Genomic DNA, 23,297 nt, shown 5'->3' on the forward strand with positions numbered 1-23,297 from the left:
TATTCGGCCCTTTGGAGTAAGTAGGGCACAGGGATGATCACTTTTGATTGGAATTCGCCCGAATCTGCTGTAACGCGGGCTGTTAAAGGCCTAATTTTCTTTAATGCTTCCGGGATTTACAGAAGAAATCTCACATTGACACATTATTACTGTTATTGTGAGGATATTAAGAGAATGTAATGTATTACACAATGTTTTACAAATGGCCAGTGTAATTGCATTTTGTATAAATTTAGAGTTGGTTCCTTTTGCAGTGTCTATTGTTAAAAGCAGAGCATACCAGAGCAAGGCCAGTCAAACCACAAGTGGAGTGAAATTAGAAAGAAAAACTAAATGATGAGCTTAAACAAAACCGGACACCACATCCCTTTGGAATTATATTCACAAAAAAATTATATCACAAGCTTATTAGATTTTTACCATTATTTTTACCCTGACCAAATGCCTTACAGACCCTGGCTCTTACAGTGAACTTAAAAAAAAAAAAAAAAACTTTAATATTTCAGACCAAGATACGTAATTAAATATGTACTCTGATGTATAATTTCTTAAATCTGGATGAGGCACACAAGGATGTTCAAGGTTGATACAACAAAGAACAAAGACAAATTGAGGAGAAAAAAAAAATTCTTTATTGAGGAAACAAACCAGTACAAAAGAGAATTTTTATGCCATTTCAACTCATTTTTACCTCTGATAATGTTCTATTTGTGACTTTAGTGTGTGTTTGATGGGATATTTGATGTTTAATATTTCTCTAGTATACAGTGTAAATGTATTCTTTTCTACCTTTACAATGATTCTGTTATATTGTAACAGAATAATTATCCTGTAATTCTTGTATGTATCTGATTTGTTCAGTATTAGGAGAGATCATTTCAACATTTCTCATGAATACACTAAAAAATAAATAAATCCTTGGCTGAACTTGATTCAATCATGGGCAGTGGATCCACATATTTGAATATGTGAATATGAGTATTATGAAATTAAAATGACCATGTAATTTCAACTTGAATACTTCAAGTAGATGAAACTTAACTGAATCAAGTAAACCCAACAAAAATTAGCATGTCAAAATAACTCAAATGAAACTCTTTTAGTGATATGCTAGCTAGTGATAGAAAATGTTAGCATGCTAAATACATGCTGGGGGGAAGCACTACTAAGTGCAACTTGGTCAATATGTTATTGTTAGTACAGCAGTTGCTCAATGGATAAAGCAATATGTAGGCTGGTCAAATTGTAGTTGTTCTCAAACAAGGCTCAAGCTCCACTATTCAACATGATGGTAACCCCCAAAACTGCAACATAACAGAAATTCTTCTAAATCTCAACATAACAAAACATTAAACACTAACAAGTCTCCCCCTTTACAATCATCTTGCACAAAGACACGTAAAATAACACTTAATTAGAACAATTACTCTCCCTGTCGAGTCCCATGCAAAGTATGCTGGGAACTAGAAATCCTCTGCCCAGTTTCAGTTAACCAAACAAAAATAAAATAATGTTGACAAGACACTTTTTTAGTTGAATCAACCCAGCTAATTTAAGTTCCTGTGGTTATATGAATGTTTTGAATAATATGAACAAGGGAGGACTGAGTAAATGACAGTGAAAGTTTATTTATCTTTTATTTTTTTGAGTATACTGTTACAGTATATTGCTGCTATCAAATATGAAACATCTTACAACTGCATCAAACTAAGATAAAGAAGCAGTTGGTCTTTATTCCTTGATATCAGTGCATTTACAGAGACAATCCATGCTTTTCTTTACTGCGATAAAATATAGTGGGCCATATGGTGATTTGTTGGCTATTTGAGAGTTCGTGTACTAAACATGTTTTTGACACATTTGCATGATTAGGAGTTGTAATATTTTGAATAAGCATGGTTCAAGGAGGAAAACTGAGCTTGAGTGAACACATGAGGAACATCACAAGCAATTCTAATAATTCTAACATATACTGTTAGTAGAGCAGCCATCTTATTCGCTGAATTTAACTGGGCAGAGCAAATAAAATAGCCCTTTTGTCCAATTATGTCTTAGACACTTTTTAAGAGCTACCTAGACTGAAAGTGAAAAGAGTTTTACAGCAGTGAAAGAACTGGCATGTAAAAGCAAAAATATTTAAAGTACATTTTTATTCTGCAGCAAGCAGGCTGAAAGAGTGCACTCTCTTTGGACTTTATGCCACAAAGCTTGGGGGCTTTTACAATGACAGAGTGAAAGCGAAAGAGAGAGAGAGGGACAGAAGAATGGTCTGGAAATGGTCAGAGGATGGGCTGCCTGCCTCTCTGTCTCATTGAATCAGTCAAGTATCTGAGGACTCCAAATGCATCCTCTCTTACAATGAAAGTTTTCACTGCAGAGATAAAACAGAAAGCACAGAGAGCTTTATTCTATGAATACACAGGCCATTAGTACTGTACCCTATGAATGCACAGACATAATGTATTTTTTTTAAATCACTCTTTGAACTGAAAAATAATTTTCTCACCTAAATATGTAATACTTAGTTACTTTAAAATGCACTTGACAGTTAGTAAATTTTGTATTTCTCTAAAAATACTAATCTTAATATGTTTTAGGATTAGTGCAAAACTACAGTGAACAATACTCATGGATCTCAGTCTGATAAATAGTAAGTTATAAATTGTTCATAATATATAATAAAGGCATACACCATAATTCTACCCCAAAAAATCAGACTTGTTGGTCTCATCGGCTGAGTTTTTAAATAACTGAGTCATTCGCCGTGAAAATGCGCATCTTTAATGAGCATGACGTATCATATAGTGTGAAAGAATATTGCCTACTGATAAGCTCATTTAGAGCTTTATAAGTAGAAGTACTACTGTATAACTAATACAGTAACTAACAGGTAACCACCCAGATAGCAAACAAGCATTGAAACAAAGTCAACGTTAATGTCACTGAAACTATGTTACAATCTAATGTAGGTTCTAAATCACTTTTGCACACATAATGTAAAAACAACATTGAAATTTCAATAAGAAATCAATGTTAATGTCATTGAATCAACATTAGAATCTGATGTTGATTTGACATCACTTTGATACAGAAATGTTAAAACTGAAATTACAATCTCACCAAAAAAATGATGGTTAGGATGAAAAATCAACATTGTATCATCGTGACCTTGCTATCTGGACTATATAGTGATGATAATATAAGGCTAATATCAGAGCTGGAGTGGCTAATCAGGAGGACCGGGTGAATTATCGGTGGGCCGCCCATAAATTGGGCCAGCAGGTCCGCATGTTGATTAATAAACTTTCAGTCACGTGTCGCATAACAGTGACCGACCGTCCATATTATCTGGTATATAAGGGATCAGAATTGCATTCTGTATTAAAGCGGACACAGTCTCTACTGTATTTTATCGTCTCACACCCAAACAAATGAGAGAGTGGGCTCTCAAAACATTGGCTGTTGCGCCATTACACGGACACTTCACTTGACAGCGGGGGAAAATCACAGAAGATACAGCGAGAACAGATACTAGCTGAATGGATGAACGTGCTTCAGGTAACAGATCATCACAAATTCAATACTGACTTTTGTCTCACAATCTCACTCTGTTAATCCTCATTCCTTGCAGTGCAAAATGATGATATCAATATTCTTTACTGTCACAAAATGAAAGAATACTTAAAGTAAATCAATACAGATGCAACAGCATGACACTGTATGAAAATAATGGGACTTTACAGCTTTCAAAAGATTAAACTCAACCAAACAAACTACCCAGAGTGCCTTTAATGTTGTTTTATGCGCTCAAGCCCGATCTTCTTAAAGAGACAGTAACCATATTGCCAGTGTCCATGACATTTAAATTCCAAGTAAAAGAAGTCTTTTTGTCATTTTTAGTATTTTTTAACTCTGTTGGAATTGTTTTTTTTCTTTTTTTTTTTTTTAATGGCATGTAAAAAATGTGAAGACAATCACTCAACCTTCAGTAAGTTTGTTTCAATGGATCTGTTGCTATGTTAATTAAAATGTCTGAAATACAAAGCTCAGCTTTTAGAAAGCTAAAATCTAAGTGATTTAAACTTAAATTTGAAATGCCACACCTTTCTGTAAACATGGAGAGCTAACAATTTTCTAGTAATTGCAAATATTGTATATTTTTGCCATGTTGTCATTTTATCGTTATCAAATTGGCCCTGGCAGAGATGATCAGATTTTCTGAATCTGGTACGAATTCTGTACTATAAAATATGGTGACCAGCAAATGGAGTTATTACTTCTTCATCTAACTCTTAAAAATTAATTTTGTTGGTGGAACCAAATGTAGTCAGGTTGATTCAGTCATGTGAAATAATATTGTCTACTTGAGGAAAAAAAAAAAAAAAAAAAAAATGTTAATTTGGATGTTATGAAACACTTTGTGTGTGTGTGTGTGTGTGTGTGTGTGTGTGTTGCTAATGGGGGCACCAGCATGCCAGCAGGTAGGTAGGTCTATACTATGCTGGCCTTTTCATTAGGGAATGCCTTGTGTAGAAAAGAAAAGTGGCTAGTTTGTCTTTGTTACTGCAAGACACTAAGCCACTGAGATGCCACTCAGCCCTGTGTCCCTTCATCCACACTGCAGAGTTACAGCTGATTTACTCTGACAGGGTGAGCAACGTGCTGACACCATGCCTGCCTCTGCTCTCTTATCAGCGAGAGAAGTGAGAGTAACTGCGTGGATGGACGAATGGCTACGTGGATGCAGGGAAAACTATCATTCTCAAGGTCTGACTGAGACTGGCCACTGCACACCTCTGAGTAATAACATGTTTTACTATCTGTCAGACTGTTATTCTGACCTGCCTATAGTTCATCTGTGCTCAGTGTTCATCCATAGAGCTAACGACTCATAGGGATTAAATGGTAACCTCATTTTATTGATTTATGAACTGCTAAATATTACATATATTAACAATTCTCCAAAAAAGGAGTTTTAACAAATATTATCAAACATAACATTTCACCATGTTCATGATATTTAAGGCAAAAATGTATTAAATTAATTTATAGTCAAAAACATAAGCAGTCTCTTCTCTTTAAATTCCTAAGTGCAGATATAACATGCATTGTGCAGGGTTCCCCTTGGGATTTTGTTTCAGATTCGAGAATCGATCAGCAAATAAAATCATTAAGACTACTTTTTATCATTTTAACAGTTCAGAAGAATCAAATCGAATGATTCAGCTCAAACAATTCATTTGTGAATCAGACATCACTATCATCAAGCAGCATTCAGTTTACATTTTCAGATATGTTATCTGTTGTGGTGTTCAGTCGCAGAAGTAGTTAAAGAGTATGGAAAAATATATCGGAGTAAAAGTGTTTATTTTGTAGCGAAGTGAAAGTTATCAGAAATATTTATACTTCAGTAAAGTTCTCAATATTCAAAACAGTTACTACAGTACAGTAACTAAGTATTTGTACTTCATTACTATACACCGTAAGTTTCCAAGACTTTTCAATTGAGAGAGAAATTAAGAAAAAGATGGATTGTGGAAGGGAGAAGGGTGCAAAATTTACTGTCACTCCCTCAGGTGTATTTGAAACCACAGCAGTGTTGACTAGTTTGCTATAAAAAAATTTGTTTTTTAAATAAATAAAAATCAGTGCCAGGGTTATAAAACACAAAGTATAGTGATATAAATATACATTAAATAATGTGCATTAAGAGAGAAAAATTTTTCTAGATTTACCCTGCTAAATGAAAGCAGAAATACGTAATCAAACTGTGAAAAGGGCCCATTAGGACATGATTAATAATATTTGGAATGACAAATAAATAGGTCAATGATGCATTTCCATTCATCTCAATGGCATTTTGTTTTTTTGTTTTTTTTGTTTTTTTGGACACTCAGTTTCAGAAAAAACTTTTTGAGCCAATTATCTGAGCAGTAAACACAATGAGACCATTTACCCTGAAGCTGCAGGAAAATTATGTCCTGACAACACTGATTGGCTGATGGTACCACAAGATGTGCACAGCCTAAAGCTCTGACGTCAATGGCAAAATACATTTCATGCTTTTAAGAGCCCTACAAAAAACTGGTCACTGGTGAAACATCTATAATATAATGAAATATCTATGCTTGCAAACAAAAATGTATTTTATTAGAATACATGGATAATTTTGAATGGCTATCAATGGAGAAACAAATATTTGCCAGAATTAAGGAGTAGTTACAGCATATACCAGCAGGGGCTAACTGCCAAAACTAACCAGCCAAATGGTTGGATAAAACAGATGTTGAAATTACTCTTTGTAAGGCCAAATATTAGAAGTTGTTTCTAAAGAAGTAAAGATTTTGCACAACAATGTGAGCACAGTTGAAACTGCCCAGTTAAAATAAATGTAATCAAATTTGCTTTTATTTGTATTGATTGTCTGCTTAACTGAATTTCAGTCATAACAACTCTCTGAAATATTTAGCATGTTAATGTGCATATGACATATTGATAACAGAGCAAGTAAGAAGACTTGAACATACACAGACATGCTGAGTTACTGTTAGCATGTGGCCATGCTGCTGGTGGATGGTTAGACAAATCACAAGATGTGCTGCATCGAGCATGTAGGACATGCTGCTGCACAATTAGACATACATACAATCCCAATATAGCAGATCTAGACATGTGCTGCTGGGGAGGAGGAGGGCTTCAGAGAAAAACTCTTGCAGCGTGCTGCAGTGAAACCGAATTATCTGAAAAACTGAGAAATGTAAATGTTAGACAAAGAAGGACTAAAGCTGTTGATTGGCTTCCCGATTACATGTCAAAGGACCTATCAGCTTGCACCATGCGAGCTGACTGGATTAAGATATTACATGTGAGTGAGCCGATTGGCTAATAGATAAGTTCAAAGAACCTATCAGCTTGCGCCATGTAGAGTTTCGTGCCTGAACTTTGGTCATTTCAACTGAAATAACATAATGTGATTCTAAATTAAAGTTACTTCTAACTTAATTGTGATGAAGGAAAGAATGGAAAAATTAGCATACACATATAATAAAAGAAAATATGCTTAAATACTGTTAAAAAAAAAAAAAAAAAAAAAAAAAAAAAAATTAAGTACTTCTCATTCCAAAAAATATCGGTGCCCTTTTTTATCCTTCCGCCCCTGCTGAGGTCTGTGCCCGACACTGTTTTCAGATGCATGTTTCTTATTCACCTGCCTCTGCTGTGTGTGTACAGGACTGCACCACACTTTGTGATTTAACCAATTATGACATGTTCCTAGATCAACATCATTTTCCTAACCATAACCTTCACTGTAAATGTGGTAACCTGCAACTGTTACCTTTAAGATCTATTTCTACCTGATCTAACCTATAAACATTAGTTGGTGTAACCTAATGTATTCAGGTTGATTAAGTGATGTTAAACTTTTTTGACAATTAAAACCAGTTAATTTGGATGTTAGTACATTTTTGGATACCATTTCTTTTCAGTGTTCCCCTAAAATTAGAGGGTAATGATTTGTTGATGAGTATTTTTTTAAGCCCCTAACCCTAGACCTAACCCTAAACCTATAAACCTAACCCTAAAACCTGATTTGTTGATTGGAATATTGTTCCAAGACCAACAAGGATGTTAATGCAAGAACATGTTCTACTTGAGGAAAACATGTTATGCCAACTGACAGTGAGTGACGCAATGTGACAAAATTAGAACTTTCCATTTATGATCCCATAGTGATTATAATGAGATTGTTCTAGTTTGTCTCTAGCAGTATAAATGGGTAAAAGAGCTACTGTAATCACACAGCATGCAGTCACATGGGTGGAAATTCTGCATTACTCACAGAAGAGAACTTTGCATACAGAATATGAAATACATGCGCCTGTGTTGTTCTCTGCTATGTGATCTACAAATTAATAGAGACAGATGAACAGTCGAGGATAAAAGAGATGCTGCAGCCTGCTGACACATCAGTGAGTGTGACACATCAGAGTGTTTCTCATGAAGAGTCAGGGCAAATTCACTGGTCTTCTTGATAGCCTTTCTCAACACGACCTTGCAAGGTCATTAATTGAACTAGTGGTTGTTTACTGCAACGAATCCTGTAAGACAGTTCACACTGTGAATTCGGCAACAGTAGGTCGAAAGTTGTTCAACTGAAATCGGTCAGTACTTACGAAAAATCTAATCCTCCATTGAAACCAGTATAATCAGTGACAAGCGCAATACAGAGGTTGCATTTTCCCCTCTAACATTGCATTTTTACTCCACTGATGGTTAGGTTTTGGTTTGGGTTTTGAGATACTGTTTATAAAATATGCATCTGTTTTCACTGTATTACACCTGTACAGCTGAAAACAACTCGCTTCACAACTCGCTTTTGGCTCCCCTCTGTGGACATTACACCCAGAAAATTGAGCTCACACATGCCAATATGCCCAACAACACTTACTCCTTTGGCCACTTGGGGCAGTGTTTTGAATTTTGGTTGGCACAGACAGATTTCAGCTAAAGAAAAGTCAACCTACCTTTTCCGATTTCACTGCGAGATCAGTCTGTATGGCGCTACAAGACTATTGCGACTGACAATTATAAAATATTTTTTATATTTTCTTGCGAAACATTTTATTTTTGTCAGAATATATGGCTAATTTTGAATGGTCATCAATGAAGAAAGATGCTTTTTGCCAACAGAGCGGTGTAGTTATAGCATCTATATGCAGCAGCTAACTGGCCCATGCAGATCAGCCAAACCCTACATTTGATATGTGCTCAAAAGACTATTTTTATTAAAAAGTGACTTCATTTTTAAAGTTAATTATAATTATTCAAATATATCTCATACACTGTTATATACTGTATCTTTTTATGGACAATGACTCATGCCCTTGCAAAGTCCTTCCTTTGAATTAAGCTAATTTTATGAGAAGACTGAATGAAACATTCAGAAATAAAAACAAGATAGATTCCCCCTGGGTACAGAGTTCTTGAAATGTCATTCGAAACATCCTATGCATTTTTTTGTCTGTGGGAGACTTTGATTGTAAATGGGGCAGAGGGGAGGCAGTGGGCATTAATACTGGGACTCACCCACCACATATGAGCTTCATTAATGTAGGAGATGAAAGCACAAATCCAGGAGGACCCTGAACTCTGAGCCAGCGGCCTCCGACCTTGAATCCAACATTCTAACTGGACCAGCAGCTGTGTTCTCATATACAGCCACAGAACTGATACACTACAACCCAGCAGAGGAGAAACAACACATATTCCACTGCACAAAATGTTCCTCCTACATCACTCTTTATAGGTCATTATTAGATGTGAACTTTTGGACTAAAAAACCCTAAAGAGGGTTATGAACTGAGAGCTGTTGTAAAAATTATATATATATATATATATATATATATATATATATATATATATATATATATATATATTTTGGTGCTGAAATTTTATTTTTATTTTATCCTATCTTTATTCTCTGTTGGTTGCTCATGATAGGAAAAGCACAGAGCACAGCAATATCAGTTTAAAATGTAATGTAAAGAAATCAAACTATAATTAAAGACTTATTATTGGGATAAAAGGCATCCCAACTTTAATTTTGTTGGGACGCGGGATATGATTTTGAAAATGTTGACTGTTCCGGTTTTATCAGGACATCTGGTCATCCTATCTACCAATGAACACAAAAGGAGTTGTTAGGCAGAATTTTAGTCACCATTTACTTTTAATGTATGGAAAAAAATTCAATGAAACGAATGATGATTGAGGCTAACTTTCAGCTTAACACCTCCATCTGTGTTCAATAGCAGAAAGAAAGTCTTATGCAGGTTTGGAACAACAAGCAGGTGAGTAAATGATAACAGAATTTTCATTTTTGGGTGAACTATCCCTTTAATACTTAGAAAAACCCTAACCAGTTTAAAGAATATCAATACTATGCTTCTTGCAAGCACTGTAACTAATACATTTGAAGAAACTTAAGTAGAACAATCGTAGTAACACTCTCTCACTGAAACAGCATCTAATTAACAAGATCACTGGAAGTCTTCTAATTTTTTATCTCAACTCTAAACAAACAGCTCTTTTGCTGCTGTAAGCTTATCATTTCAGACTAACCATTGAGTTCATTCACATATAATCTTGTGTTATCATGAGTATGCACACAACAGTAAATAATCAATGAAATATAATATGAGATAATTTATCTTCAAACAAAATAGGAAGAACATAATCACAGAATATGAGAGATCATTCATAAAAGATATAGTGTGACAGTGAGTCTGGGTAAATATTTTATTAGTGTTCGACACCTTAAGCTCAGGGAAGATCTGCTTTCTTTGCTAGCTCAGTCTCCGAGGTCATTGGCTTCTGACATCAACACAGAATTGTTTAAATATATTGTCCAACTAATATACAATATTGTGCATTGTAAAAAAACAAAACAAATGTTGGGCTTTTTCACACAATCAAAATTTTATTCGCAACATTTGGGTTTTGGGCATCAAGTCCTGTTATAAACCAAATGTTAAAGAAAGCATGTAAGCCATCTAAGTAAACATATTACAAAAAAACAAAAACAAAAACATTTTAAAGCTTGCAAACATTTAAGAAAAGGACATCACAAATTAAATCAAACAAACAACTTCACTGCTTCCATTACAGGACCATAACCTTAATCATATACTGTATATCTATACTGTAACAAATACTGATGTGCAGTTTTTTCCAAACCTGTTGGGAAAAATGACAGAACTGTCACTAAAAATAACCTTGAATTAAAGTCAATGTAAAGTCAGCTAATGCAGTAGCTCTTTCAATTTTCAACTTCAATTTATTTGTAATGCGCTTTTCCAAAAAAACTTTTTTTTTACACATAGTTCCGATGCATCAATTGATGATACAAACAGTGTTCAAGGGGTTCAGGACATACAGTAGTACTACATAAGTGAAATAAATAATAAATTATTTACACCACCATGAGACACTGGGTTTACTGTATTCAAGCATTAATTTTAAATCTCATCACTGGCCTGTGAGAGATCAAACACACGCTCAGTATGGTGTAAAAAATATAACTCTGCAGAATGTAAATTCAAATACTGCAGATCTTTGATGCTACAAGGTCTATGACACAGTAAACATACATTTTCCCAAAAAATATTTGGACATATTAGCCACACTAAAAAATGAATGAATGCCTTTGCTTTATATAATAAAATATCAAACCAAGAGGCATGTACTGAATTCGAAAAATAGCAAAAACACATTTCAAACCACATATTTTAGAGAAAAAAAAAACTCTGTTAGGTTTCAAATGATAAAACAATAGTGATATTGTTCAAAATTGAGGACAAGCATATTTGGCTGTCAAACATTTGTGACATACAGTATATAGATAATATGATGGACTACATCTGTTGTTACTCTGCTACGACCTAGGAACTTAAGGGGAACCGACTTTGAGACATTGAACCAATGACCTTGGCTCAGAAAAGTGTAGTTCAAAAGTTAAGCATGATTTTTTTAAAGTTATCTAAAGCAATACATTTACCACATTTTTAATTGTGATTTAAGTGTTACTTTTGGGGCCACTGTATTTGATTGTGAAATTGTAAACATATCCAAATGCAAATATTGCCATATATCTGTATGAACTAAATGATCGATACAATGAAGGTCCATCCCCTCTATCTTACCAGCTCTGTCTTTCTCTCCTTAACAGGTACAGGTATTATCAAGCTCAGGCTGATGATTGTTTGGCAAGAAAAAAAAAAAAAAAAAAAAAAAAAACACATTCTCTAACCCACTAGAGACTGCATACTCAGAGAGGCGGCATCAAGGGCAGACTCACAAAACACACACACGTTTGTGCGGCTATCCTTATGAGGACTCTCCATAGACATAATGATTTTTATACTGTACAAACTATAGATTCTATCCCCTAACCCTACCCCTAAACCTAACCCTCACAAACTTTCTACATATTTACATTTTCAAAAAAACATTTAGTATGTTAAGCGATTTGAATTATGGGGACACTAGAAATGTCCTCATAAACCACATTTATAACATAATACCCTTGTAATTACCAGTTTGTAACCTAACAAAATTTCCTCATAATCCACCAAAACCCGCACAAACACACACACATTAAAGCACACAAGTGACACATCATACACAACCAAGCATGATTACCCAATAAAAAGCTTTTTTGTGAGTACTGAAATAAATACCAGTCACAATTAAATCCATCAGCCCTGCCCAAGGTGCTCTCTGCTATATTGACACCAAAATCAATCATGATTTTTTTGCTTATCACCTCATGTCAGCATCAGCCCACCATAAAATCTCAGCTGTAGTGAGTACTGTCTCAGTCTACCACACATCTGTCATGTTACTGCTAAAAGTAACACTTACAAATTCCCTTGACACAGATTGTAAAGACGAAGGGACTCAAACAAAGATCTGAATATACTGTACACTCACTGAGCATAAAATGCATAAAATCATGCAGATACGGTTCAGGAGCTTCGGTTAAAGTTCACATCAACCATCAGAATGGGGAAAAAAAATGTGATCTCAGTGATTTCAACAGTGGCATGATTGTTGGTGCCAGACAGGCTGGTTTGAGTATTTCTGTAACTGCTGATGTCCTGGGATTTTCATGCACAACAGTCTCTAGAGTTTACTCAGAGTGGTGCCAAAAAAAAAAAAAAAAAAACATCCAGTGAGTGGCAGTTCTGCAACGGAAACTCCTTGTTGATGAGAGAGGTCAACAGAGAATGACCAGACAGGTTCGAACTGACAGAAAGGATACGCTAACTCCGATAACCACTCTATAAAGTTGTAGTGAGCAGAATAGCATCTCAGAATGCACAACACGTCGAACCTTAAAGTGGTTGAGCTACAACAGCAGAAGACCATGCCAGGCACTTTATTAGTACCATAGTGTTCTTAATAAAGTGCTCACTGAGGGTATAAGATTTGATGTCACTAAACTGGCAATCAAAATCTTTGGTAAATCCAGTTCTTCCTAAAAAGTGCTTAAATCAACCCAGTAACTTGAAAACAAGACTTTGACTGATAAAAAACCTTGCTGACCATTACTCCCAGAAGATGCTTAAATTCAGCCAGTCAGATTAGCGCTTGCCAGATCAAGAAAGTACTTTCAAGTTTTGTGTATGCATCAGACAGTCAACGAACAGACTGTGGATGTGCTGTCATAGGCTGAGACTTGGTAACATGATACATTTCGGTGGGAAGAAAGAATTGTGAAGAGAAGTTATTCCAAACATCAGAGAATCTCTCTAAAGAACCAGACTTGTATGAGAAGTGATATTTCTTATCAGGCAAAAGCCTCTTTTAGAGTCAATTATAAAAATTCAACTAAGGATCCACACACAATTTTATAATCAAACTGGTCTTATAGAATCACATTACTATACCTACATTTTTGCTAAATGAGTTTTACGTGGCTCATTGTACATACTGGGGCAGTCTGGGGAAATAAACACTTGAGGTGCTACAACAACAATTGCTTTTATTCCCTTTTACACAAATCACAAGTTCCTCATACAATGCTATCTTATGACATCAAAGCATTTACTAAAGTGCATGACTTGTAAGACGATACATTTTAACATTTGCATTACATAACCAACTGCATTTACAAGCATGTTCAGCACAATCAAATTGCACGTTTGCTCAACTGATGCAAAGGTTTGGGATATGAGTCCAGGAGAGCACATAAGTCAACACGTGAGCCGAAAGTGTCATGGAAGCATCACAAAATGATGTGTTGCTTCAGCAATTGCGTTTTTCATGTCACTCTTACTTTTATGACATTATCAGTTAGGTTTAGGTTTAAGGTTTAGGGTAGGAAGGTAGACTTTGTTGCTTTAAAACCCAACAGAGTATTAACCCTCAAAACCTCACCTGTTTTCACCTCACATTTGCTTTATGACACTATTGGTTAGGTTTAGGTTTATGGTAGGGAGGTAGGTTTTGTTTATTTAAAACTCAAAATTGCACTAATTTTAAAAACCGAATCTAAATGGAGAGAACATTTAATGCGCTTTTAGTGCCACACATTGGACATTTCACCTGGGAACTGCTTTAATATAATTTTGCAAAAATGTCGCCACAGTCACGTAATTTTCACGAGATCAGGATGGTTATAATAATACATCAGGATATGTTTAACACATTTCAATGACATCATGTTACAATTCCACATTCACTCTGTACCCTGCATATTCAATTACAAAAATGCTAACAGTTATATATTTGTATAAAAATAGGGATACAACCCCAGCATAATCATTTTCAACAAAGAGTAACAAGGAGGACAACAAGGTGATGTGACAAATTTTTCAGATACTTGAAAATAGAAGTGTTAAAATAGCACATATCGATGCTGCACTCAAAGTAAGATGTCACTTCAGAGAGCAGCAACATTATCCACAGCTTTTTGGTTGCTGTCTTGTCATTGTCATGTGATCTCAGCATAAGTGATGGGATTCTGAAAATCAAACAAAATGCACAGTTAAAAATCTATGAAAAATACTTGGCATAATCCAGTTGCATAGTCAAATATGTTCTCCTGGGACAATACAAAGCAGGTCAGGTAAGACTTAGCATAGAAGCAAGACTTAGCTAGAGGTCTACTGGAATTTTCTGGCATTTAAGACTTGTGTAAAAGAATTAACACACTCAAATGAAAATGAGTTGATTTATACCTCTCCATTCCATTGCAAAGCTAAACCTGATGTACACTATTCTAAGGCTTTTGGAATAAGTAAAAACAACCTTAAAGATTAATGATGCAGCCTTGAAATAACCTAGTGTGGTGTGAGTGCTAGCCATGCATTGCAGGTGTATATGTCTTGGGCATATGGATAATCTTGAAGAACTGCTTCACAGAGCCCCTGGACTCACCCTTATACGATATCAAAATCATATTGAATGATTAATCAAAGATGGGTGGAACCCCAGTTGCTCAAAAACTGATTGCAAGGCATAATAGAGGTCAAAGGTGACAATATCTGAAAGTGGACAGTGGGTACATGACCTAAAGGGGACTTGCTACCTGTTGAATATTGTATGGCAGTCCTGCAGAACAATGCTGTTGAATACTGAAATGATCTACCATGTATTGATCTGTGGGTCACTAGGAGCAGAGTTCCCACATCTTTTGACCAATGAATTTCCATGACTTTTCTAGTTGTTCGTGATTACTGGAAAAGGATTTTCAAAAGTCATTTTATGGACATTGCGCCCTTGAAAAGCAATTTCTAGATGCCGAAATATTTTTTAGGGTTTCCATACCTTTGGACCAAATAATTTGCATGATTTTTCCATTTCCTTTACAGTCATTCATGATTACTGGATAAGTTATCTTAGCATAACCAGAGAAAGGTATATTCACTGCAGAAATTTCCATTGCTTTTCTAGGCTTAGAAAAATCCCAAGGTCAAACTTTATATTAGGTGTTTTTAACTACTACTTAACATTAAAATACATACAATGTACTTATTGTGTAACTACATGTTGTTCTGCTAAATTTTCACAAGATTCACCTTTGCTCATACTGTGGTTGAGGTACGGTAGGTTTAAGGGGTAGGGTTTAGATTATAGGGTTTAGGGTAAGGGTTGAGGTAGGGTTAGGTTTAGGTTTAGGATTAGGGGTAAGGTTAACAGTGTAACTACGCAAGTACAATGCAACATCATGTGTGTACATAATAAGTACATTGTGTCGAATGCTTAAAGGAATAGTTCACCCAAAAATGAAAATTTGTTGATAATTTACTCACCCTCAGGCCATCCAAGATGTATCTGAGTTTCTTTCTTCATCAAAACAGAATTTAAGACTTTTAGGATTTCATTTCAGGCCTCCTCCTCTAAACAATGCAAGTGAATGTACTCCATTTTTTGACGGTTCAAAATGCATATTTAGGGTGCATCAAAATAATCCACATGACTCCTGTCGACAAGTAAAGTCACACCAAACGACCATTTTGAACAATACACTTATACAAATACAAACCAACAGCAAAGACAATTAAACTTTTGTACAACGCTGCTTGTTGTAAACAATGACGCGCTTCCTGCCTCCTCCTCCACGTGATGCGTGACCTTACCAACGAGCTTACATCATCCCTCTCATGAGCGCACGTCACAGAGATGTACGGAAGCGAACATTTGTAGTTAAAAAGTATACATGTATTGTTTTGTTTCTAAAAATAATCAATCGTTTGGGTTCGACTGGAGTCATGCGGATTATTTTGATGCACTCTAAATATGCATTTTGGACCGTCAAAAAATGGAGTACATTCACTTGCATTGTTTAGAGGAGGAGGCCTGAAATGAAATCCTAAAAATCTTAAATTCTGTTTTGATGAAGAAAGAAACTCTTGGATGGCCTGAGGGTGAGTAAATTTTTGGGTGAACTATTCCTTTAAAGTACATATTAGTTGATGACACATAATATAATGTGGGTTCAATCCCAATATTCAAATTCCCTGATATTTTCAGGATTTTGTTGACTATTGGAAACCTTGTATTTTAGAGCTGAGCATAACTAGAAAAAAAATTACCTTCACTATAAAAATTAGGTATGTGGAATTAAGATAACTGATAATTTACAGCTTATTGTGGCCAATACCGATAACCGATATAAAAATAAAACAAGTTTTCATTTTTAATCCTTTAACCTGGAACTGCTAGCTAATTCATTAAAAGCTTCTCATTTAAAAAATTTGTAATTTAGACTTGCTGCTATTTAAGGTTTGGCGGATGTAATATGAACCAGAAATCATCCCATATTACAGATGTATGCTGATTTGAATGACAAATAAATGAAAATACACTTGCATAAATTGTATAGTGCCCATACAGTATTTACAGTAAGCCTGATGACTCGCTAACAGAGAGAGAATAATGAACTTCTAACAGCTGTAGCAATGCATGAAACCAAAATGAGGCAATGAAACAGCATGTAACGAACATTAAACAACAAAACACACAATACTAACCCTAATCTCTGTATACATGGTGTAATATGTATGCTAGCAGCCAGACTGCGAGTGCAGCGGCGGTTTGTGTGTGTTATGTTTGTGCGTGCATTGTACTTATACGTGTCTCATTCACAGACGCTTGTTACAGCGCTCATCTGTGACAGTTCCACTGTATAACTTATGAAATGTGAACACAACAATCATAATGGAAATAGGTAAAAACCAGTCTCAACTCATAAAATACAACAAGCACATTCGTTTCACTCACAAACTAGTGTTTTCATCCATCTCGAGTCGCTCTGTGGGAATTATTTCAAGATCAATGTACCGTGTTAGGCTGCGTGTTGGACTTCTTTAATCACAGTGCTGTAAGTAACGATGTGCTATTTCCCACATTGTTTATGTTTCATGAAGTAATAAGCGAAAATGATTGCCAACAAGTAACATATATACATACATGTTTTTGTCACGTTTTCGTTTATTGCCTCATGAAACAAACAGAATATGGGAAATGGCATGTTGTTACTTACTATGACTAAAACCAGCCACCAAAAAACGTAATAAGGTGCAGAGATGTTGAAATAAGCCTCACAGAGCGACGTGAGCTTGTCTTTCACTCACAGAGAGACGTTGTGTGCACACGTGCACTGTCACTTGAAGCTGCCTGAGTCCCTGCCTGAAGGAAAGACGCCATCAGAGATTCTCAGCCACAAGCAAATAAAACGTAACAAATTCCATAATCGGTTTAAGATTTTATTAATTTTAGAGCTGTCAGAATTAACACATTAACACCTGCCATTAATTTAAAGTTTATCGCATTCATTTTTCATAATCACAGAATAAACCAGCATAAATGCTAAGTTTATGGAGTCATTACACTGACACACACCACATCACACACATAACAGTGCTTCCATGTCAGTGATCAAATGATGTGGAAAAGAACTCTTAATGCTACTTGATATACAAAACAAGCCCAGACAGGACTTGTGATAGAAATCAAGTATAGTTCTTTCAATTAGTCAAATTCTCACACAGACTTCTGGAAATGTTTAATGTAACTTCTATTTGTGCTATTTTAGAGTATCTTAATACTTTGGTAGGCTTTGTTTGGAAAATGTTAATGAAGTATTAGATTGTTTTATATTTGTTTTCTTTCCTAAGATGGAAATGAATGCATTTTGACAGGAAAAGAAGTATACTATATATAGAGTCAGATTTAAGCACTTTCAAAATCTGAGATTAATCACGATTAACTACAAAAAATGATGCAATTCATCGCGATTTAAAGTTTTAATTGACTGACAGCACTAATTAATTTCCATGACTTTTCCAGTTCTCAGAATCACGATTTTAAAATTCCCTAATATTTCCAGGTTTTTCATGACAGTGGGAACCCTGTATGTAAAACAGCAGTTTCATGATTAGGGCTCTGATGTGTCCAATCTATGGCATTCAACTGTACGGCGATATTAAGGATGGCAGTGAGGAGGACACACATGATGTCCAATGCATTTAACAACAGCAGTGTTCTTCTTATTAATGCTCATCTTCCAGTGATTTTGTTTGCTTTCAGCTCAATGCTTTTAATATGGGAAAAAACTTTAGTAGAATAATGATAATGGAAAAATCATATGAGAACATCTAATAATAGTTTTAGATCAAAAGCAGAATTTAGATACATACTCCAGATGCATCTGTCTGCTTTCTCTGAGACTAGAAGACAATCCCAATGACTAACTCTGATCTCTTGTGACACAGATACAAGAATTACTGGCCCGAGGCAAAAGAGGTTGAATGAACATACTGGAAAGAAATATTGGGATTTATTAGGGAAAGTCATATAACATTCTTCAGAACATAATATTCAGAATCAAAAGGCTTTTCAATGTGTCATCAAAAGCCTTTATTTTTCTGCAAAGGATTGAAATGAAGGGGGATTGAGTCCAGTATTCAAAAGAGAAACTAAAAGGAAAGCACTGTTTTCTAACAGCTGTTATTCATTATCAATTCTGACGTTCTGGATCTGGGAACATCTATGATCTCTGACATTTTGCACTCATAATTTTTATGCCCTTTTTACCAACACACGGTTTTACATTCATGACCATATAAGAGTTAAAAATGTAATGCTGCAAAAACTGAAAACTGCCAAAGGCAATCTGGAAGCAAAAAGCATACGATGACCCAAATAAGGCTGACACATTGTTTTGCAAATCTTTTAAGTGTGGATGAATGATCTTGTAGAGGACCAATGTAAGAAGACCATCTAAATTAGTCTAGTGCAGAAGTTATTATTATTCATATAATTTATTAATTATAATTATATGAAAATTATATGATAAAAGCCCCTAAATGAAATGGGGGGGTGGGGTGGCATAGGGAATCTCAGGGGGGGGATTCCCTGGTGGGGGGATTACTTCTGTAGTAGCAGTTGGGGTTGGACAAATTGCAGACTCGCAAAAACATGTTTCAAGCTTCAAGTGCTCTAATCATAGAAAAGTTCCTTATGTAATTTGCATACGGTTCAAGGGGTATAATTAAATGTAAAAAAAAATATCAATAATTGAACTAAATTAAAATGTTAAATTGTAACGAATGAGGCTGGTATTCATTCAGCCAACCGCCAGAGGGAGCCCTCTCCCGAATACTAGCCATGAACTGTTTCTTCTACGTTTACTTCCTGTTTGCACTGTATAAATAGCCATACTTTTCCATAGATACTTTGCAAAGTATTGCCAGTTATTTCACTGCCTTACCGAGCATTTTTCCATTGCCTGTTTCATTGCCTTCTTGTTATGACCATTGTGCCTGTCTTATTGGATTACTGATTGTTTTATTAAATTTTTTCTTTGTTTGCCTGGTTGGACTGATTACTTGTCACTACTACTTCATCGACTATGTCTCTGCCTGTGTATTGGATTTGTCTGCTGAGTTTATTAAACTTCCTGCATTTGGATTCTACCTTCGCCTCTATGTCGTGTCCCTTACATAAATAGACAGCATTAGTTTTTGATGATAAACTGGTAACTTACTATATTAAGGCATTTTAGTATAAGGTATATATATATATATATATACAGGTGCTGGTCATATAATTAGAATATCATCAAAAAGTTGATTTATTTCACTAATTCCATTCAAAAAGTGAAACTTGTATATTATATTCATTCATTACACACAGACTGATATATTTCAAATGTTTATTTCTTTTAATTTTGATGATTATAACTGACAACTAAGGAAAATCCCAAATTCAGTATCTCAGAAAATTAGAATATTACTTAAGACCAATACAAAGAAAGGATTTTTAGAAATCTTGGCCAACTGAAAAGTATGAACATGAAAAGTATGAGCATGTACAGCACTCAATACTTAGTTGGGGCTCCTTTTGCCTGAATTACTGCAGCAATGCGGCATGGCATGGAGTCGATCAGTCTGTGGCACTGCTCAGGTGTTATGAGAGCCCAGGTTGCTCTGATAGTGGCCTTCAGCTCTTCTGCATTGTTGGGTCTGGCATATCACATCTTCCTCTTCACAAGGTCGGTTAAGGTCAGGCGAGTTTGCTGGCCAATTAAGAACAGGGATACCATGGTCCTTAAATCAGATACTGGTTGCTTTGGCACTGTGTGCAGGTGCCAAGTCCTGTTGGAAAATGAAATCTGCATCTCCATAAAGTTGGTCAGCAGCAGGAAGCATGAAGTGCTCTAAAACTTCCTGGTATACGGCTGCGATGACCTTGGACCTCAGAAAACACAGTGGACCAACACCAGCAGATGACATGGCACCCCAAACCATCACTGACTGTGGAAACTTTACACTGGACCTCAAGCAACGTGGATTGTGTGCCTCTCCTCTCTTCCTCCAGACTCTGGGACTCTGATTTCCAAAGGAAATGCAAAATTTACTTTCATCAGAGAACATAACTTTGGACCACTCAGCAGCAGTCCAGTCCTTTTTGTCTTTAGCCCAGGCGAGACGCTTCAGATGCTGTCTGTTGTTCAAGAGTGGCTTGACACAAGGAATGCGACAGCTGAAACCCATGTCTTGCATACGTCTGTGCGTAGTGGTTCTCCCCCACATTTTTGAATGGGTTTTGTTTCACAATCCTCTCCAGGGTGTGGTTATCCCTATTGCTTGTACACTTTTTTCTACCACATCTTTTCCTTCCCTTCGCCTCTCTATTAATGTGCTTGGACACAGAGCTCTGTGAACAGCCAGCCTCTTTTGCAATGACCTTTTGTGTCTTGCCCTCCTTGTGCAACGTGTCAATGGTCATCTTTTGTACAACTGTCAAGTCAGCAGTCTTCCTCATGATTGTGTAGCGTACAGAACTAGACTGAGAGACCATTTAAAGGCCTTTGCAGGTGTTTTGAGTTCATTAGCTGATTAGAGTGTGGCACCAGGTGTCTTCAATGTTGAACCTTTTCACAATATTCTAATTTTCTGAGATACTGAATTTGGGATTTTCCTTAGTTGTCAGTTATAATCATCAAAATTAAAAGAAATAAACATTTGAAATATATCAGTCTGTGTGTAATGAATGAATATAATATACAAGTTTCACTTTTTGAATGGAATTAGTGAAATAAATCAACTTTTTGATGATATTCTAATTATATGACCAGCACCTGTATATATGTATATGTGTATATATATATATATATATATATATATATATATATATATATATATATATGGAAAAAAAAAAACTCATTATGTATTAACTCATGTCCATGAAGGTTTGTGTTTGAATACCTGGGAGGCTATGTACTTCTCCATGGTGTGTTCCATTCTCGGTTGACTGATCATGGGACCACTGGACACACTCTCCTCTGGCGGTATCTCATCCAGTAAGGGCTTTCCTTTGAAATTTTTCACCACACACACCACCTAACACAAGAGCACCCGTAGGGAAAATAAAAGAGGGAAGTTTTACACCTCTGAAAGGCTTTTTGTACAACACATAGAAATTTCAAGCTTTTCTCAGGCTGTAAATGATGGTTTATGTAAGTCTCAAAAGGGCAAAGACGCTTGCATGATTTGATGCCCAAAGTAAAAAGGCTCTGTGCTCTTTCAAGAGAGAGGAAGCATGTGAGTCCATGTCCTGGAGGAGATTAATCCATTATCGCATCAAAATGAGGATTTTCAATGAGACACTATGGGCAATATTCTGCTAGACTGCAGCATAGTGCAAAGAAGGATTTCAAAAGGAGGACATCTCAGAGCATCCTCCAGCCTTGAAGTCCTCTGTTAAACTACACAGATGCAGGAATTAATTTTTCTGTTCAGCGTAGGCTGCCTTTATTATTTTCTCCATCAAATAGGTTGCAGTTCTGGTTTAATTGTATTGGAAAAACAATGCTAAATGCAAATAATAAAATGTTACTTACCATATAATCATGCATAATTAAGCTAAATAAATTGGCAATCCTTTTTTGACAATATTAACTGTTAAAAGGGAGAAAACATGTCTGGGCACCCAATCCCACAACTCTACGGTACACTGCAGCAAATACATCTTGGTAGATCCAAATTTGTTAATCTTGGTTCATATTCATATATATATATGAATATATGAACTGTTGACACAAGGCAGGTTGGGTCCATGGATTCATGCTGTTGGTGCCAAATTCTGACCCTACCATCTGTGTGCCTCAGCAGAAATCGAGATTCATCAGACCTGGCTACATTTTTCCGGTCTTCAACTGTCCAGTTTTGGTGAGCCTGTGGCTACTGCAGCCTCAGCTTTCTGTTCTTTGCTGACAGAAGTGGAACCTGATGTGGTCTTCTGCTTTGTATACCATCCGCCTCAAGATTCGATGTGGTGTGCATTCTGAGATGCTATTCTGCTGACTACAATTGTACAGAGTGGTTATCCGAGTTACTGTAGCCTTTCTGTCAGCTCCAACTTGTCTGGCCATTCTCTGTTGAACTCTCTCTTCAACAAGGCATTTCCATTCACAGAACTGCCACCCACTGGATGTTTTTTGTTTTTGGCACCAAACTGTTGTGCGTGAAAATCCCAGGAGATCAGCAGTTACAGAAATACTCAAACCAGCCCGTCTGGCACCAAAAATCATGCCAAGGTCGAAATTACTGAGATCACATTTTATGTGAACATTAATTGAAGCTCCTGAACCGTATCTGCATGATTTTATGCACTGTGTGGCAGCAGTACACAATTGGCTGATTATATAATTGCATGACTAGGAGTACAGGTGTTCCTAATAAAGTGCTCAGTGAGTGTATATCAACCTCGAAAACTGCAAAGGT

At 35.9% G+C, this 23,297-nt stretch overlaps 1 protein-coding gene across 3 annotated transcripts in view; it reads right to left on the reverse strand.

Moving 5' to 3' along the window:
* The window catches only part of plppr5a (phospholipid phosphatase related 5a), a 66,853-nt gene that overhangs the window by 15,702 nt on the left and 27,854 nt on the right, over positions 1–23,297 (reverse strand). Inside the window, exons 5-6 of one of the 3 annotated variants that reach the window (XM_051700425.1) lie at positions 21,780–21,914; positions 12,640–14,527 (exon numbers count right to left, since the gene is read on the reverse strand). The exons of 1 other annotated variant lie outside the window; for it this stretch is intronic. In XM_051700425.1, the coding sequence (XP_051556385.1) occupies positions 14,498–14,527; positions 21,780–21,914 (165 nt within the window). In that variant the 3' untranslated portion in view covers positions 12,640–14,497. Of the gene's footprint in view, positions 1–2,348; positions 2,372–12,639; positions 14,528–21,779; positions 21,915–23,297 lie in introns of those variants that run through there. One more of the 3 variants, XM_051700427.1, reaches the window with a different exon arrangement.

The sequence above is a fragment of the Myxocyprinus asiaticus genome, chromosome 6 (genome assembly GCF_019703515.2).
Source record: "Myxocyprinus asiaticus isolate MX2 ecotype Aquarium Trade chromosome 6, UBuf_Myxa_2, whole genome shotgun sequence".
In the NCBI taxonomy this organism is placed as follows: domain Eukaryota; kingdom Metazoa; phylum Chordata; class Actinopteri; order Cypriniformes; family Catostomidae; genus Myxocyprinus; species Myxocyprinus asiaticus.